At 41.5% G+C, this 13,602-nt stretch overlaps 2 protein-coding genes across 2 annotated transcripts in view; one reads left to right on the forward strand and one right to left on the reverse strand.

Annotated features, from left to right (window-relative positions):
* Nucleotides 1–10,415, reverse strand: part of USH1C (USH1 protein network component harmonin) — a 45,433-nt gene extending 35,018 nt beyond the window's left edge. The window contains exons 1-4 of the mRNA XM_054275939.1: nt 10,380–10,415; nt 6,197–6,264; nt 4,085–4,228; nt 3,394–3,532 (exon numbers count right to left, since the gene is read on the reverse strand). Of these exons, the coding sequence (XP_054131914.1) occupies nt 3,394–3,532; nt 4,085–4,228; nt 6,197–6,264; nt 10,380–10,415 (387 nt within the window). The remainder of the gene's footprint in view (nt 1–3,393; nt 3,533–4,084; nt 4,229–6,196; nt 6,265–10,379) is intronic.
* A 2,922-nt stretch (nt 10,416–13,337) lies between these two features.
* Nucleotides 13,338–13,602, forward strand: part of OTOG (otogelin) — a 91,797-nt gene continuing 91,532 nt past the window's right edge. Inside the window, exons 1-2 of the mRNA XM_054275921.1 lie at nt 13,338–13,389; nt 13,506–13,566. Of these exons, the coding sequence (XP_054131896.1) occupies nt 13,338–13,389; nt 13,506–13,566 (113 nt within the window). The remainder of the gene's footprint in view (nt 13,390–13,505; nt 13,567–13,602) is intronic.

Consider the following 13,602-nt stretch of genomic DNA (forward strand, 5'->3'; position numbering starts at 1 on the left):
GGTAACCTCTCATCCTGTTATTGGCTGCCATGCCTTAACACACAGAAACCCCCAGTTTCAGGGCTGCAAATGACAGTGCCATCCTGGGGTTTCTGCACCAGCAGAACTCGTATTGTTCTGAGGATATCAGCATTCACTGAGTCAAATCTGTTCTCATCTCCGCAAGAAGCACTTGCAAAATTATAAATGCACACAAGAGCATATTTTATTTTCCCCCCAGTATGGGAATAAGCTTTTCCCATACAGGTATTTTTAATACTCTCCTCTACTAGACTGTCATCTTATTTCTCAAACTCAACACCCTTCACTCAACGTAAAGACATTTGTATTGCTGACAGACAACGACTGAGGTTGCTTTACAAATAACCCTATTTATCTAGGCTGAACTACAGAAGACCTATAGACATACAGCAAACTGCTTCTCTTTAGGATACTTGAACAGCTTTTCCTGAACAATGGTATCTAATATTGGAGTAATTAATAGCTGTTTTCATGTATTTTGTTACTTTCGTACAGGTATCACTGTATACCAAGCTAATGAATCAGAGCTGTAGAGATAAAAGTCTGTGGGACTGAGCAGAGTAGAACAGTAACAATTATTTTGGTATTATATCAGTTTCCCCTTTCCCTATCCAACCAAGAGATGACAGACTTTAGAAAAAAGATGCAAACCTAACTTTTTCTCAAGTAAAATGCCTATTATTTCTAACTTTTAACATGAGAAATATAATATTTAGTGCTTCTAGGAAATGGAAGGGCTTCATATAATAACATCAACTGTTTCAAATTTCCCATTTTGTATACTGCTACCACTTTCATCATTCACACCAATCTCTTTGTATTCAGCAGAATCCTCACATACAAGTATCAAAAAGCAGTGGGGGGTGGGGGAGAGATGAAGTCCATTTCTTAATGGAAGGACAAAACACTTGTGCCTTTTAGAGAAACTGTAGTCAAAAAAGGGTCAAACCTACAAGTATCACAGAGAACTTTCATTATTATTTGGTCATTTTAATGTAACTTGGAAAGTACCTCAAGAAAAAACATGCAATTTGAACTGGAAATTTTAAAAGCTGCAGGATGTAAAACTGATGGTATAATAGAAAATCATTATACCTTTCTCAGACTGCATTTTTGGGATTGAAAATGTGTAGAGATTTTGTTAAATCAGGTGGGTGAAATTTCAGAAGCAGTTGGCTTTACTGTGAGACAGCAATTTAGAACAATGGGCTGCCTGTCAGGTCTTGTTATTCAGTGAGGTTCAGAAAGTGCCTAGTGCCACCTATTATCCAGGCACTTGAGGCTGAGCTTTAACACCACGTATCAAAAAACAGAAGCCAGGCATTTACAGGAGCTGCAAAGCAGCATCTGCCCTTATGAATTCATATAATCCCTCACAAATTCAGAGTCAGTGTGAAGCATTCTTCCCCGCTATTGTCCCTACTTTGTCAGCTAAACCCTAACAATGTCCTGATTTGCAAGAGAGTTCACAAACTCCAGCTCAAAGATCCTTTACAAGCCCCCTGACTGACACCAACATGTCCAACAACGACCCTGGTCACTGAAAGCCAAGGGGCCTTTTTGTGTACAGAGAAAGCAGGACAACTGACATCCTAATAAGAGCACAACAGCTGAACATCACTCCTTCTGTAGTGACGGTGTCAAAATGTTAGTGTGAAAGGAGCAGAGAAGCAGAGCTGCAACACAGCCTTAACGCCAATGTATTAGAATGTATTTAAGGCAGTGGCTAGTAAGTCCTTTATTCATCAGCATCATTAGTGCCTTCCAATATTTTCCAGAAGATGCTTACAAAAGCCAAATAAGGGACTGGTCTTGATCTTTTTCTCAAGTTTCTAGCAGTTGAGGAAGGAAGCAGAGGGAATCTCTCCTATTGAGCTCCCCACAGCCCAGGAACAACTCCCTTGTCTACACTTCCCATTCTTGCTGTGTCATGCAGAAGATGAGATACATCAACTTTTGTAGTGCAAACTGAGAGGGTCCATCAATGTCCTTTTCTGCAGTTGCCCATTGGCAAATCCCATGCTTAAATTTTTTTTTTAGGCTGAGGACACATAGAGCACAAGGTTTGTGCTGAGCTACAACACCCTCTCAGTTCTAACTACACACAGAACTCGTGGTTTTGTTCCAAGGAGTTTGTAAAGCATCCCCCTGAATGCACCTGTCACACATGCCAGTCATGCACCTGTGCAGAGCAGGCTGACAGAAGATGGAGCCAATTCAAAGGTGATTGTGGATGGGATATATAGGTATGAATGCACAAACAGAAGGGCATGCACATACATGAAACAAAGAGGAACAGTTTAAATTTTAGAAAGCTTTCAGCATGAGCGACACAATCAGGGAAACCTAACTTCCTCTGCCTTGTTGATAGATATTTTTATTTTTTTCATCTAAGATCTGTGAGGTAATACTGAAGCATATCTACAAAAACATGCTAGCTTAATTAAACTTAATTAAAATTAATGAATCATACTAGTCCAATATATTTTGGACTAATGTTAAACACAATCCTCAGCCATCAATACTTACAGTAGATATTCAGACTTGATAAATTAAAAGTAGCCAGGCATATTACATATATTATATTATATTAGCCTTTCCAGTCAGAAATTTAGACCTTTAGTATACCTTATCAGATTCAAAGTCTGATAGAAAGATGCAAACATTTGCCCCAGCAATTTCTCACTTCTCTCTTCACTAAGCAATGCCACTTTGAAAAAAAAAACCCAAACACCCAAACCATTATTAATGCAAATTGCATGAGTATTGCAGTGTTTCTACACATAATTCTTTTTGCCAACCTTGTTGGCAACTTCATGTATCCAAAATTCAATCTCAGAAAGTGCAATTCTATGCAGTAAAGAGGATACTGGGAATAGTAAAAACTAACTTATTTATTTTATTGCATAATCCAAAACCCCCACAATCTATACATAAAGTTCAAGTAAATATTTCATTACACAAATGATATCTATGCAAGATGGAATTAACACTTAGCATTTATATGTTCTGTTCTACATTTAATCAAAACTTAGGAATTTAAAGCATTCTTCTACAGTCTAGAAATCCTTCTTTCCATCTGCTTACATATAACTGTTGCTACTCATGAAGTAAAAGCATTCCAGGAAAACTTTAAGCCTTCAAAAATTAGCATATCCCAAACAAGAAAAAAAGAAGGTTTACATATAATTAAGAACAGCAAAATAAACATTTTTAATGACTTGATTCACCGCTGGTATAATGGTATTTACCATGGCATTACTTTACATGTAGGAATTCGATTTGAAGTGACAAAGAGCATCTTGGCAAAATCAACTTCTGAATGTTAAAGAACAACCATTAGTGCCTAACATGAATATAGAATTTTCTTACCTGAAGTCCAGCATTGTCTGCCTGCCCTCCTTTAACCAACTGGGAGATGAAGAGGCCACAGCTGAATTCCACTCCACCTCTTACACTTAATCCAAGCCCTTCAGGATCCAATCGATCCAATCTCACCTCTTTCAGCTTTCTGCAAAAATGGAACACACTTGAGTGTTCAGCTGCATAACACCTCATCTCAATAATGTTTCATATGCAAGTTAGACATTATTTTTCACTTATATAATTTAGGCATAAAAAGCAAGTTCACTGAAGTTTGGATGGATGTGTTGGCTAAAACCATCAAGTTTATTCAAATGAAAAGATATTTGCAATCACTGAAACTGCTTTCAGAGGGTTAGAGCAATGAGATTTTTTTATTATGAAATTCAAGAAAAATGAGAAAATATTGGTTTCGACTCCTTTACCTTGCTGTTACTAGATTAAACCACTTGGCAAACAATTTAGGTACAGTACGGGTAGTTAGCAGGTAATTTAGGTACAGTACAGGTAGCTTGGCAAACAATTTAGTTACAGTACATGTAGCTGTACTTCTAGCAAATATAGCTAAAGTAAAATAACTATGCCCAAATCTACACAGATGGACAATATTTTACTCTGAATTTACCTCAGTAAACTCAGTATTTCTTGTTTTTTATTTAAGTTAGCTGCATTGTTTTGTTGCTGTTCTGCATTGTCTCACCGTGATCGTTTGGGTGTAAGCTGATCATATTCCACCTGGTGCTTTAATGGGATGAGTGGGCGGATAGCATCGAACAGAGGCAGCCTGCTTGGTTCATTAATCACCAATTTTAGGTCCCCCACAAGCACTGGGAGATTCATAGACCTGCAAAAACACAGTGACAAAACAAACACAGGTAAACAACACACCAACAACAAGTTTCATTTTATAAGTTGTTGTGCTCATGGCTTCAATATGTGCACGTCCTTTCAAGCTACCAAAAGAGATTTATGCAGATACTCGTTTGATGAAAGCACACTAACCCCTGAGAAAGGAAACCTTCTGTAAATAAAGAACACTTGATTCAAAACATGTGAAGTCTTCTATACATTCACTTAGTATTTTAAGGTCATGCACATCATGTTCATAGATGGCATCTCCAACTTCATTCTCAGGGTACCTACAAGATTTATGGAACCATTTGAAAATAACTTGACAGATTAGACCCACCTGCCTAATGGATTTTTGTTTCTTCATTAGTTAGGGATCCTTGTAAGTAAATATAGGCTACAAGCTCTTTCCTTTCTTGAACTTAGAGTACTGACAAATTGTTTCAATCCAGGACAAAAAAAAAAAAAATCCCAATATTCAGTAGCTAGAGGAAAGACTTTAAGTTCCAGATTTTGTTCAAAATCAAATTTGAAGGGTGATTAACTAATCCACAAAACCTACAGAAGTTAAACTGTTGTCAACATCTCTCTCATGAGAGCTAAGCAAAGTGGTCTCCCTGAAATTGTCAGCACTGAGATGGTTATAATCTACAAAATATACTTTGTTGTACAGCTGCAGGACTGGAGGAACAGCTAAGGTTCAACAGAGCTATTCCTATAAAATATTCAGTTAAACTTTTTCTGTATTATTTACTGTTCCCTTTCTTTAAATTTACGTTTCCTGGGATGCAATATTTCTGAGGTATGGGCACTGAAAATACAAATCAGGAATACCTATGCAGAATTAGAGGTCAAATACTTCTGGAAGTACTATTCACAGTGAAGCAGAAATAAAATGCTAACTCCAATAGCAAATACACATATTTTTGCTTTGGGATATTTCATAATGTATTCCCAGGAAGTGATACATCATCATTATACATTCACAGAGATATTGAAAATTTTGCCCGAGACATTGCAGTTGTGGAAATTGAAGAAAAGTTGCCGTATGCATTGTTAATTTTGTAACTGTTAGAAGATTTTAAATAATTCAGACCTGCTGAACCAACTGGCTTTCCAAACAACAATCCTTATGAATGGAAAAGCAATTAGACAGACCAGAGTGAAACTGAATGAGATATGCAGCTGAATACCCCCATAACTACAAACATCAGATGGAAACATATACATTTCACTCAGCTGAGAAGCTTTTAATTACAATATGAATGGAAACAATGTCTGTTAGACCCACTTGCTTATGATCAGTGGAAAATATAGTCTCATCTTCTCTGAAAAACAATGGATCATGGGCTGATGTAATTTGCAACGAAACAAGTCTGAGGCAACTGTGGTTTAAATCAGTTCAGGAGAAGGGTTGGTAATAGGCCTATCACCTTTCCAATTTTTTACCATTGTGTTGTAATAAGCCAGAGTCATTAAACATGCCAAACAAACTCTGAGAGTATATTTTCCCAGCTTTGTGAAGGACAGCTGCAAAATTTTGATCACAAGAGTTATCAAAAAATCTTTGATGTCAGCAAAAAATTTGTATCAAACAAAAAAGCACTATTTGGAAATATTAATGATTATCATTAATGCTCTCTTCCCGTTTCCTAAGAACAGCTTTATCACGCAGGAGCTTCCCCCCACACATCCCCAGATATGAATCTACCAAACTCTTATAAAAAACTGCCAAGTCATAAAACCAAAGTAGCTTTATAAGTGATTACAGACATGCTGCTTCTTTGCCTGCAGGTTATGCTGCGAAACCACAAGATTTCATTAAACAGGATAAAAACCTCTTATTTCAACTACTTTTCTAGTAACACATAGAAGGACTATTTAAATAATCATGAATATGAATTCTTCACATTTAAAAATATTAGTAAAATTTCACACCAAGATATATAAAGCTAGATCTTACTGGTGGTACATCCGCAGCACATCATAAAGGTAATCCTTCTCCGCTTCATTGTCAATTAATAGATTGACCTGAAAACCCAAGGACACTATCGTTAATCTCTGACTTAATAGCCCAAATGCTGAACATGAGAGACTTCCACAGATTCTTAAGCCACAGAGCAAAAGTTTCATTAAGGAAAAAGAATTTTTTAAAGATAAACATGTTTTTGCAACAGAACATTACCTCACAGTGTCATGCTTACAATGAGAATTTCTAAAATTAGTATGACAACAATTAGACAAGGTGGTGAATCCTGATATACTCTGTATGCTAGATTTCCCCTCAGCAGTAGTATTACTACAGTAATATCATATTTTTCTTACCTGATAATCACTGAACTGCTGAATAAATGTCTTCAGAAACCTTTTTGGCCACTCATTAATGTAGCACATGCTGTCACAGAGAAAACCACCGTGCTGAGATACAACCTCTGTGCTGTCGTCCAAACCACCGATTTCAGGAGCTCACTTATAGCATTATGCAAACTGCTACACCTCTGTTCATCTCTGCTCCAGCTCTTAACTGATAGAACTTACTAGTTATTCTTTCCTCCCCCACTAATAGTACCTTTACTTAAACCAGTGTCATATTACTATGCCCGCTCTTGGATAATTACAGTAAATTAAAGCAAAAGAAAACCAAACCCGAATTCTTACATAAGGAGTTCAATTTATATTCTGTGATAGTGAGACCTCCACTAATCCTACTTGTAGTGAGAGGTCACATCACATCAGTTTTACATCTGGACAAGCCTGATGTTTAGGAAAGCAATTTACATCTGACCTAAAGGGTAATATTACTGTGACGTGAAGACTGAGAAGCAATTTGCATACTTAAAGAAAGGCCCTTTCTTTCCAGGTTTGCAATAGTTTGTATTATGTTCTAAACTAAATACATGCTTCATATTCCTTTTGTCCCACTTGGCTCTCTAAAGCCAGCAAGTCCTCGCATACCAGTGGTTTTCTATTACGTGTACCTCCCGGCTCTCTAAGGCCAGCAAGACTTCGTATTCAGGTGGTTTTCTGTTACTTGTCTCCTCTGGAAAAAGACACTTTCAAAACACCTAAAGGCCAGAAAGCTACATGCAGGTCAAGATTGCTTTACAGTTATACCAGTGAATGCCATTTATTCACAATGAATTTCAAAACACATAGGATAAAGTCTGTCTTAAAAGGAAATAAAATGTTTGCCATCAAAACTTCAGCAATACTGTGCACAGACTCGAGGTGAGGCTAATTGTAAAAGTAAAACTCAAGGTAAAACTAATTCCAGCACCCATTTTTCACTTCCCTAACAGGTAAAACACAGAGCTCAATCCCAAATGCCAGCTAAGATACTGTATGAGCAGTGCCTCACAAAGAACATTAAATGTTTAAGTGCATCAATCCTACACAGCAAAGGGCAAAACCATCATCATCTCTTTTTCCTGTGAGAGAAAGCAAAGATTAACAACATTCAATTTTTCTCCTAATATGCTTGCTGGTGGATGCATCCTCATTTCCTCTCAGAAAATGGAGGACTATATCTAAATTCTGCTATTTCTTCTAACAAAATATTCAGTCTGTTTGACTCCCGCACTTCTCATCCTACACCAGCAACTTCCTTCTCATCTGAGCAAACCCAACACCCAGGTGATTTCTAATATATTCAGAATGCTATAGCTGGGTTCATCATCCTGGGCCACTCCTACTAATGGGTCATTCTCCTCCTGCTGCCTTCCCTTTCATCAATTATCACTGCATCATAGCCACCTGCATCTCATGCAGAATAAAGAATTTTCCTAATTCTTTAACTCCTTGGGGTTAAATCTTACTGAAAACATATGCTTTACCTGGACTTATCATCAGCTTCTAAAAACTGACTCTAATTTAATAAATTCTAAAATATCATCCCTCCACTATATAAAAAAATAAATTAGCAGTGACATGGTTTAACTCGGATCACAGAAGTATTTTAGGATCTATTTCTCAAGAAAATTACTGTAGAGCCATGGGATAGGAGATTTCACACCTTTTAAACCAAGGATATTTTAGAAAAACCCTCTGGGCACAGCCCTGGACAATTGGCTCTTGAGGGCCCTGAGCATGGGGTTGGGGCAGACAACCTCCAGGTGTCTCTTCCACCCTCAGTGATTATTTAAAGAGTCTTCATATTAGTTGTATCATTGATAATCCTAGAACACAGAGTTGATTATGCTCCATTTCTCACTATGTACACTGCACTGTTTTTCATAAAAATTTGTTATCGCCTTATTGTAGGAGTTTCCTACTGTTGTCTCCTTAGGGCAAAAGTTCCATACCTTCTGGGTGTTTCTCATGGGTAGTTTCCCAGAGCACTGACTCTTTCTCCTTCACAAAGCAGCCACCCAACCCCAGTTCCCCTCTCACCCACCCCACTCTTTTAGAGCATCTTCTTCAGTCAGGCCTGTTCCTAATCCTTGCTAATTGGCCCAGCTGCAACTCCTTAGGGGTAAGATTACTTTCTACACTATCTTTATTTTCTTATATTCTATTCCCCTACAGAAATGAATAAAAAGTCATCACACAATCTGCACCTACATACATAAAAAAATGAAGTCTGTCAAGAAGTCTGCCCAAGTTTATTCAGTGGAATAGAAGCTGTGGGGAGGAAAAAGCACTTTTTTGGTGTGGAAAAAGTTCAGATGACAATAATGCAATATGTTAGCACTAGCCCAATCTGCCAGATTTCAAAGAAGAGTATGAAGTCCTGTTTAAGCTAGCCAGATTTTGGAAAACTATTGAAGGAAAGGGAAAAACTGGTTTGGATATATAGCATATTTTACATTGCTGCTTGGTTGACAGGGAAACTGATTATATTTGCTAAGAAAAAAAAAACTAAGAAAAAAAATGTTAAGTAAGATAACTGCCATTAACTGAGGAAATTTAGATCTTGTAGTGAGCATCTTCACTGGTATGTCACAGAAAAAGTAAGCATCCAAGACTGGGTGCTGCAGAGGTCACTAGAAGCAGGATGATGCAAAATAAAAAAAAAGAAAATACTTATTTCAATGTCTTCTAGCTCTGATAAAGCTGTCACTGATACCTGCATCCCAGCTGCTTGCAGCAACACTGACAATACATCTCACGTTGTCAGGGGTGGGGCTTGAATGATTTATGAATTATAGCAGCAATGAAAGGGAGAAGGTTTAAAGTTCAAGGCAGCAACCACCCACCTAGAAACAAGAGTCTTTACAGAAAGGTTGCACAACCCACTGCTGAGTTATACAGTAATAGGGGGCAAGGCAGAAACAATGTGCTCGATGGCTACAGTCATCATGATGGAATATCCAGGTCCTCAATGTTCTTGGACTCCAATTTGACATATAGAAGGTTTTTTTGCACTTCCTCTAATTCATCCTAACAATCCTTTGGTTAATGTGTTTATTACCAGGTGGCAGACACTTCTATAAAACATTACATTACTTTGTGGAAATTGCGTGTCCTAGCTGATAAAACAAAACAAAACAAAACCCAGAAAAAACCAAACCAACCACAAATTTCTACACAAAACAAAACGATCCCCACAAAGCACTACAGAAAACCTTAATCTGAGAGTCCTAAACGGCTTGGCAAAAACATCTTCTACACATGTAAACTATTTTCTCCCCCTTTCCTTAATTAGAGCTTTCTGAGCGTTCTTCGCTCATACAATTTTGCGCTCTGCCGAGCACCTATTTAACCGGATAAATGACAAAACGCCAAAATGCCAGGCAGCCCGAGCGGCTCCGTGTATCAAGCGCGTTCGCACGTGAGCGTACAACCCGCCGGGGAATGTTAAGGTGGAACCGGAGCGGGCCGAGCCCCGCCGGGTGCGCGCAGGGCTGAGCGGGCACCGCCAGCGCCCGGACCCGGCACCGGCTCCAACGGGGCGCTAAACACAAAACAAACTGCTCCAAGCCCTGGAAAAGCTGGTACACTGGGGAACGCTACTCTTCCCTCTCTCTCTTTGTAAGGTCTTTAACCCATCCCGTCCCCGGAGGCTGCCACTCGCGCCGGTGGCAGGGCAGTGCAAAGTCCCGGAGCTTCTCCCTCCCTCCCCGCGGCTCACCGGGGCACAGCCGTGCCCGGCCGGGGGGGCCGTGCCGCCCGCAGCCTCCGAGCCCCGGCCGGCCCCGCCGCCTCACCTTGTGCCGGAACTCGCGGGCGACGCGGCGCTCCATGGCGCGGCTGCGGCTGCGGGCGCGGTGCGGGCGCTGCGCGGGTGCGGGCGCTGCGCGGGTGCGGGCGCTGCGCGGGGCGGCTGCGCGGGCGAGGCCGCGCCCCGGGGCGGTGAGAGGCGCGCCCGCCGCCGCCTCCGGCATCCCCGGGATCGCAGGGCACCGCTGCCCGCTCTGGGCTTGCACCCGGAACGGCCGAGAAAGTAAAACTAAAATAAACATGCATCCATACACGGCCCCTGCCCGCGGTGTGCTACCCGGGCTTCTCCCTGGCCTGATTTGTACCACTAGCTCTTCTCCTCAAACGGCACTCAGCTCCCATACCAATTTCTCGCCTGTATTTGTAGGTCTGCATGCATGTCAGTAACAATAATAGTTAAGGAAAGCACGAATATGTGAACTTTAAAGGATATTAACACCCGGGTTAAAAACAAAACAACCAAACAAAAAACGATCTAGGCCCAAACAAGCAGAAAAAAAATTGCTTCAATAAATTGTTGGACGGCAAATGATCTAAACTTCTTTGTTTTTAGGTAAGCAGAGTGAAGCTAATGGATCATTGTCTAGATCAGACTTCCCCCAGCCTTTCCCACAATGTTGTTGCTTACACATAGAGCCTCTGAAGTGGCTGCTGTGAGTAACTGCAGAAGAATCAAGCTCGGTGCACCTGAATAGGAACCTATTTCGGACTACTGTCTTCCATACTATTTTGTCTTGAGCTGGTTCTTCTCCCACTTTCCCTGCTGTGGTTCAAGATCATGCATTTCCTCAATCAGGAGGCAGTGAGTGGAGAACCCCTGCTCACCCAAGTCTCTTGGTCTCCATGCAAAATCACCTTTAACCACATAACTCCAGAGAGAGCAGGGTTTACCTAAGGACAGGTAACTTATCTCTCCTCCTTCCAACCGAGTGAAAACGTGTATGAATACATATAAAAGTATGATTAGAAAAAAAAAATCCATACTGCCATAAACCCCCCTGTGTTCTATTTTATTATTTCTGTGAGATAACTTTTGTAAGCTTTATTGGCTCATTAGAAATTGCTCTTAGCCATTTCAGATGGTTTTGCTGTGTTGGAACACATAGTCTAGAACAATCATTGATATCCATCAATCATTTCTAGAAGGCTTTACAGGAATAGATCTTATCCAAGCTCAAAGCTATGTGCATTTGAAAGAAATTAACTGTTTTGTTATAATACAGATAAACTTCCCAGGAGTCAGAAACTCCTCCATGTAGTAAAGAATTGTGAAATTGACTTCACTTGATGTGAAAACTGCTCCAAATCATCATGTAAAGGACACAGTGCAGGAAGGATGAGAAACTTGGTGGGCTGTTATTCTGCTGTTACATGAATTCTTGTGCTCTACTGTGTGTAAATACAAAGCAAACAAATCCACAAAGCTAACTCATGCTCCAAAACTGGAAGTTGGATAATCAATAAATTTATGAGGTGGTTCGGAAGTTTTCATTGCTTCAAATGCACCATGTACTAAAAGATGATACAATTATGACTGTTTAGTATTTTTAGATAATGAAATCTTTCCTAGGAAGAAACCAAATTGCATCTAAATTGGTTCTAAATTAGCTTCAATTCTTGTTTGCTACTTGTGGCACAAAGAGAAAATGAACAAAGTGAGCAGCTCATTTAGTAGGCAAAGAAATACATTAAAGTGTGTGTTGTGTAACCTGATCCCTGTTGCTTTTATCTGCTTTCTCTACTTCCATTAATGTAGCTTGGATCAGTGAAAGTGCACTGAACCCAAGCACTTGCTGCACTCAGAGCAGATATAGGCTGAGGCTTGCACATAGTTCTAAAAATTTGTTTGGGGTTATTTGGAAAAGGCTGTGTCAAAGTTAGGGGATATCTTTTATTCCTCACATTTTGTTTCTCTCAAGCACATTCTCCCTCCAACACTTACAGGAGGGAACAGAATTCTCAGTGAAAACATCACTAGTTTTCCGTCATTTCATTAGAAATGAAACACAATCCACAGGGACAAATTACAAAGGCAGAAAAGAGATCTTTTTAATGACTTACTGTTAACAGACTTCCCAAAGCAGTCAGAAAAGGCCCCTTTTTATCTGAGACAGTTTCTCACCTGGTATGGACAGCTTCTAAAGCTTCTGTCATAAGATATGCAGACCTGAAGAATGATGGGGAGAGAGACAGCAGCAGATGGGAAAGGGAAAATAACAGCAAAGGTAACAGTGCTAGGAGGAGAGAAGAGGGGAAAAACATAATAGAAGGAAGCAAATTTAATTATAAAAGGTGAAAAAAAGAAAGGAGAACCAAGAGGAATAAACCTGGAAAAGGTTCCAAAGAGAGCTCCAAAGTGTGAATTTATAGTAAGGAAAAAAGTTATGGAAAAAGAAGCTATGGAAACCATCTCTACACGTTAGCTGCATGCTGCATTCAGTGTACTTCTCACTTATGCCCTCGTTATTCAAGCCCTGACACCTCTTTCACTGGGGCCGCTGCTCCGTGCTGAGCACGGACAAGATTTGCCGCTCCGGGCAGGCGCTCAGCGCTCGGTCCGTGCCCATCCATCCGCAGGAGCTGAGCGCTCGGCCCGTGCCCATCCATCCGCAGGAGCTGCGGGAGCAGCCCCGGCTCCGCCGGCCCCGGAGCGGGCGCTTAGAGCGGCGCTCCCGGCTGCTGCTGCCGGGACAGCGGCACACGGAGCTCCCAAAAGCCCAGAGAGCGGACAAATGGAAGCGAATGCGTGGAGGCGGCGAGGTGAGCGCCACGCACGGCCAGGGCGGGAGCGGCGATGGCGGGGCCGGGGGCGGTGTCCGGGGCGGGTGCCGGGGCAGGGCCGGGCCGGGGGCGGATAAACCCCCCGGCCGCCCCGCCCGCCCGGGCGGGATGAGTTCGGGGCGTCGGTAGCGGCTGGAGCTCCGCGGGAAGCCGCTGCCGCCCGCATGGAGACCCGGCTCCTCCTCGGAGCGCTGCTGGGCGCCTGGCTGTCCTCAGGTGAGCGTCCCGCCGGCCGGGGCATTGCATGGCATGGGATGGGATAGCATGGCATGGTTATGGGAGGGCGGCCAGGGCAGTCCGGCCATCGCTAACCTGCCGCCCTTGCCTTCCAGCCCTGTCTCTGTGGGCTGCCCGGGCGCAGCTCCCGGCCGATGGGAACCTGCCGCTCCCCAGGTAAGAGCCGGCCGGGGCACGGCGCGGGCTCTCCGG

The sequence above is a fragment of the Melozone crissalis genome, unplaced genomic scaffold, assembly GCF_028551555.1.
Source record: "Melozone crissalis strain CALT ecotype California unplaced genomic scaffold, PUWL_Pcris_2 ptg000018l_1, whole genome shotgun sequence".
NCBI lineage: Eukaryota > Metazoa > Chordata > Aves > Passeriformes > Passerellidae > Melozone > Melozone crissalis.